This window comes from Condylura cristata, unplaced genomic scaffold, assembly GCF_000260355.1.
Source record: "Condylura cristata isolate star-nosed mole 26May11 unplaced genomic scaffold, ConCri1.0 scaffold00008, whole genome shotgun sequence".
In the NCBI taxonomy this organism is placed as follows: domain Eukaryota; kingdom Metazoa; phylum Chordata; class Mammalia; order Eulipotyphla; family Talpidae; genus Condylura; species Condylura cristata.
In genome coordinates, this window is record NW_004567109.1 from 39,537,023 (window position 1) to 39,543,022 (window position 6,000).

Sequence of the window (6,000 nt, forward strand, 5' to 3'; positions counted from 1 at the left end):
TCAAATCCCGATAAGCATCTATGGAATTAGAAGAGCAGGTCAAGTTCTCTGCCTGCAAACAAAAGCCTCACCTTTTTGTAAACAGTAAATGATGTATTTGTAAAAGTCAGTCTTTTCCTGAAAGGCAAGTTTTAGTTCAAAAGCAGCCTGTGTGGTTATATTTAAATCCTTGTTAGAACTGGAATAGCTTCTGTCTCCTTACTCATGATGACCCTGGAAAGAAACAAGTCTTGCTAATTTGCTCATCTCATACGTAGTGGTTGGGAGCAGTGCTTCCAGAAGCTTATGGCATGGCAGATACCATGCTGAGATTTTATAACATATAAAGATCACCCTTTTACCCTCAAATCAGACTGTACCATCTTCAAGCTAAAAAAGAGAAAAGAAAACCTTAAATGTATCCATATCAGATATGAAAATGGCTCCTATAGTGACTCCCCTCTGTTACCTCACCTATTTAAGAATTACCTTTTCCTGGCAGAAAACATAAAGCCCTACATCTGTTATGAATTCTACGTGCATGCATTCTCGGGGAACCAGGGAGGATGCAGCTTCTTTAGAGCTGACTCTAAGGACAAAGGTGAGTGTTGGGTTTTCCTGCCAAATTTTGCCTAACTACTGACTTGGATTTGGAAGATGATAAAAGCCTCCTCTATTCCACTTACAGCACCACTGAGTGGCCCCCACATTATCGCCATCACAGTAGAGAAGCGAGGAGTTTTGATTTCATGGAATAGAATTCCTGCTCAGGAGCAAATGGGCTGCATCCTTCATTACAGAATATACTGGAAAGAACAGAACTCTGATTCCCAGCCTCAGCTTTGTGGTATGTGTGAAAAACAAATGCAGTGGAACCTTTTCCACTTAGCTATCAGGCATGTGTGTGCATGCATACATAAACACTAGCACCTGTGACTGGAACTTACTAGGTGTTCGATCAATATTTGTAAAATTAGTTGAAAAATAAAAGACTTCTAAATACACAAACATGCACTAAGTTGTTGAATACATGTTATGTGCCAAACAAAATGAAGAAATGAAGATAATGGGCTAGTCTGTCAAGGAGCTTACTCATATGGAAAGACAGCATTTTCAAAAAGCAAAGCATTTCAACGTTATATAAACCCCAGGGGTTTGCAAGAAATGCATTTAAATCCCCACATCTGCCATATTTTCTCCTTTAATTGAATAAAATTCAGTATCATTTAAGTAATCTCTTATGACCCATAATTATCCTACTATAAAACTAAAGCAATTAAATTCTGACTGGAGCATTATCTAAAATTATTTCATGGATTCTTTATTCATGAAGTAACTCCAGGTCATTTGTCAGCATTGATGTTCTATTTTTTGATTAATTCAGAGTTTTTTGGGTTCCTCTCAGTACCCACCCAGATCATCTTTCTTTCATATGCACCTGGTTTTCTTCAGGAACATTTATTATAAAAAAGCAGTTAGGTGTGAGAATAATGTAACAATGCCTCCCTGTGCTGGGGGTGCTGGGAGAGCTGCCTCCAAGAGTGATGTTTCCCTCTGAACCTTTCAAAGTTGGTCTTCACCTTAGAAGATCTACAGTACTGATTCTCTGAAATTTATGACTTTGAAACCTAGTACATTTCTTATTATATAAATAATAATTACACATAGTAGAATTAGTTCAGGAAGATATAAAATGGAAATTACCCGTTCCTCCATACCGTGGTTGTTAGCAGTTCATGTATTCTTTCAGAAAAAAACCTTTTTCATGTACATATAGCATATATTTGGGTTCTTCTCATATATTTTCATGTATTTCTTAATAATACATGTTGTAAGTATTCATATGAATTTGCTTCATTCTTTAACATTTCTATAATTTTCTCTTACAAAATCTTACAATTATTCACTAACTAATCTACCCCTGGTAAATAGAATGTGTCAGTCAACAGAACTGCTTCTCACTGGCCTGTCAAGGTAAGTCAGTTTGGAAATGTATCCCAAAGGTGGTGAATTATTTGACCTTTCATAGGTCATTTGAAATTTTTTACATATTTGGTACCCCCCCAAAATGTTCTCTTTGGCAAAGTCTAAACCTACATGCTTATGTACAATCAGAAAGCTCAATCTGTTCAGATAGTAGTGCCACTTCAAGCTACTCTTAAAGTTGTTTTTAAAAAGTGCCTACTTTATGAAAAAGGAACTCTCCTGCACTGCTAGTGGGAATGCAAAATAGTGCAACCACTATGGAAAACTGTTTGGAGGTTCCTCAAACTGCTTAACATGGAGCTTCCCTATGACCCAGCAATCCCACTCCTAGGTATCTACCTAAAAGACACAAAAATACTGATTGAACAGGATACCTGCACCCCCATGTTTATTGCTGCTTTATTTACAATTGGAAAAACATGGAAGCAGCCCAAATGCCCAAAAGTAGATGACTAGATTAAAAAGATTGGTACATATATACAATGGAATTTTACTCAGCAACCAAAAAAGAGAAACACATGTCTTTTGCAGCAACTTGGATGGAGCTGGAAAAGATCATGTCTAGTGAGATAAGCCAGAAAGAAAGAAAAAGAAAAATACCGGATGGTTTCGCTCATAGCAGGAGTATAATGGACCAGGCTTTTGTGGGGGTGGAGTGGGGGAGGTTGGAGAAGGAAGTGCACAGGACTATGGTGATGGCACATGGGTGACTTGGTGATGGGAAACCCACAGGGATTACAATTGAGGTGGAAAAAAAAATGTACAAAATGATGTAAAAATTATTATGTTTATTTAAAAAAAAAAAAGAATTCCCTGTAAATTGGTCCTCTACCACTGCAGAGCACAGAAGATGGCTTCACTCTAAAAGGAAAATCCAAGTAGGCAGGCTGCAGAGTAGCTTATATGTGTGGGTATGAGTATAAACACTCGCAAAACTGCAGACCAAGAAAGGCTGGCAAAAAAAAAAAAAAAAGTACCTACTTTATTTTACCACAAATATGGTGAATCTAAAGTCTACAAGGGCATTTTTAAACAAAATAGGAAAACACAGATTTAAATTCCTAATTTGTAGAGTTTATATTGAATTGCCCTTTTTTCAATAAGTTGCTATTGATAAGTGAAACCTGTTCCCTGTCTTCCAAGTTCAGTCTACTGAGAGAGATGAAAAAGAACCCAAAAGTGATGTAACTGCTTTAATCAAGGAGTGACAGGCACCTATTGCATTGGCAACCAGAAATCACTAACAAATTCACAAGAGTAGTTTCTGAAGCAAGGTAGAGAACAGTAGGTTGAGGAGAAGAAAGACATCAGAAGAGAGAAGTAGCAAATGGGGAATGGAGTTCTGAGGTGGGAGTCCCATGATACCTCTTTGAGCACTGTCCGCTGGGTCCATGCAGAGTGCAACAGAAACATAAGGAAGGGCACTGCCAGGACCGGACAGAAGGTGTACAACTGGGATGGGGCCCAGGTATGTGCATTTGAGTAAGTTTGGCAGGTGCTTAATAAAGAAAGGGTTTTTTTTTTAAAGATTTATTTGTGCATACAGAACTGGGGTACAGGCCAGAGGCTCAGGGGCGGCAAGAGGCTTCACCAGAGACAGAGTGGGGAACAGAACAGGCAGATCGACGAAGTACACTGCTGAGGGGAGCAGCGGGCGGGTCAGGAGAGGTCTGCCACGCCATGTGGTCACCTCTGGGGCAGGCAGGGATCGAACTCATGCGGAAGCAGCTTTAGATTCTCACTGCTGTGCTTTAACCCGCTGCGCTACGAGGGAGGGCCGAAAGGTATTTATTGAACAGCACAGGGGTGAATACTGCCCTAAATTTCATTAAACCAATGTAGATTATTAAGTAATACCTAATGTAAAGTAACAATGCAGATATTTTGTCTGGTACCTTTTGACCTTTCCTGCAGCCTCTGCTTTAATTGGCAAGTCTTCCTAAACTAGTACCTTTGTCATTTACCTTGTGTCTGATGTTTCAGATGCCAAGGCTAAATGTCCTCCTTTATCTCTGCTAGAGATCATGGCCCAGACCTTGGCAGCAGAACCAGTATTTCCTGCATGACTTCTTGATGTCTTGTTCCCATTACTCAATGTGTTCTGTCAAAACTGCTGACACTGGCACCCTCTTTACTGCTCCTACTCCCCCATAGTTTTTATTTTTATCCATCAAATATACACGTGTGGCCCTCCCTGGTGGCGCAGCGGGTTAAAGCACTGCACTGAGAAACTAAGGCCACCTCCGCATGAGTTCAATTCCCGCCTGCCCCGGAGGCGACCACATGGCGAGGCAGACCTCTCCTGACCCGCCCGCTGCTCCCCTCAGCAGTGTACTTCTTCGATCTGCCTGTTCTGCTCCCCACTCTGTCTCTGGTGAATCCTCTCACCCTCCGCATCTCTGGCCTGTACCCCAGTTCTGTACGAATGGATAAATAAATCTTTAAAAAATATATATATACACGTGTGTATATGTAAACTTGTTCAGCCCAGCACACTATTAAAGTCCTTACTTTTAATTCCAACATCCCATTTCACTCCCAGAGCCAAGGATGCCCTTGCAAGTTGGACATTTGACTCCAATGAGTCTAGTTGGTGTTTTTCTGCAGCAAGATGAACACAAGTTCTCTCCAAAATGAACATTTGTAATCCTCTGCCTTAAGAAGAAGGCAAAGGTACTTTTGAGTTTAATTATATAGCCTAAGCCTATACAAGCAAACAATTTCATCAGGTTAGAGTAGGCTTAAAATTTTCCACATTTGGGCCCTCCCTGGTGGCGCAATGGGTTAAAGCACAGCACTGAGAAGATAAGGACACTTCCACAGAAGTTCAATTCCCGCCTGCCCCAGAGGAGATCCACATGGCTTGGCAGACCTCTCCTGACCCACCCGCTGCTCCCCTCAACAGTGTACTTTGTCGATCTGCCTGTTCTGCTCCCCACTATCTCCTGTGAAGCCTCTCGCCACCCCTCAGCCTCTGGCCTGTACCCCAGTTCTGTATGTACAAATAAATAAATCTTAAAAAAAAATAAAATAAAAAATTTTCCACATTTTCTTCTCAATAGGATATAAAATATAGAAATTGCTATGATAGTTGCAGCTGCTAAATTATGTGCCCAGGCTTCAGTGCCTTTGGGTAGAGAAGATTTAGTTATATGTGTTATTACTACAAGTCTCTTTCTTGTTGATCACCCAGAGTAGGGAGGGTGGAAGTGTGTAAGGAGTCTGTTTTTCCCCACTAGATGGTGAACACTTTGAGGCAGATCCTATGCCTTTGTATATACTCTGTGTCTTACCTAGAGCAGATGCTCAATAAATATCTGTGACTGTCTAAATAAGTTCAGCAAACGGTTATCATCTGAGTTTTATCATCTGACTTGCCTTGGGTTTCTGAGTCAGTAAATGGTGTTAAGGCACAAAGCTAAGTTTCTAGTTCTGTACAGATCACCAGCATGGGTGCAGATCTGACAAGTGTGCCAACAGGCCATCTCTGCTGGAATTCTAGCTTTGACTTTACAGTCCTGCCCTTCTTTTGGGGGTCACTTCAAAACATACCCAGCAGATCACTGCAGAAGAAGATCGTTTATTTACTGGCTACCGACACTCCTCCTTCTCAGAGGAGAAAAACAGCATCAGCACATGACTCAACAGGCAGAATCTTCTTTCTAAGGACCTGCACGGGGTGTTGAAAGCATCCAGCATTGAAATATCAGACTTTGGCTGCCAAAATTAAGGACCATTGCTGCTCTGATTTTTAGATTTTATGTCAAATTGAAACAGATATATATTAAACCCAGTATACAGGGCCAACAAAAAAGTAGAAAATCAAAATTAATACATGTTACTTAAATGTCTACTTTATTAACACCTAAATTCAGCTTTCTTAAAAATTCCATTGAAAGGCCCTCCCTGGTGGCGCAGCAGGTTAAAGCACAGCACAAAGAAGCTAAAGCCACTTCCGCATGAGTTCGATCCCCGCCTGCCCCGGAGGTGACCCACATGGCGTGGCAGATCACTCCTGACCCGCCCGCTGCTCCC

At 41.0% G+C, this 6,000-nt stretch overlaps 1 protein-coding gene across 3 annotated transcripts in view; it reads left to right on the top strand.

The window, feature by feature from the left end:
- Positions 1-6,000, top strand: part of IL12RB2 (interleukin 12 receptor, beta 2) — a 64,430-nt gene that overhangs the window by 43,977 nt on the left and 14,453 nt on the right. For 2 of the 3 annotated variants that reach the window (XM_004679094.2, XM_004679095.2), the window contains exons 10-11: positions 482-580; positions 668-826. The exons of the other annotated variant lie outside the window; for it this stretch is intronic. In XM_004679094.2, the coding sequence (XP_004679151.1) occupies positions 482-580; positions 668-826 (258 nt within the window). The remainder of the gene's footprint in view (positions 1-481; positions 581-667; positions 827-6,000) is intronic. 3 annotated transcript variants of the gene reach the window in all.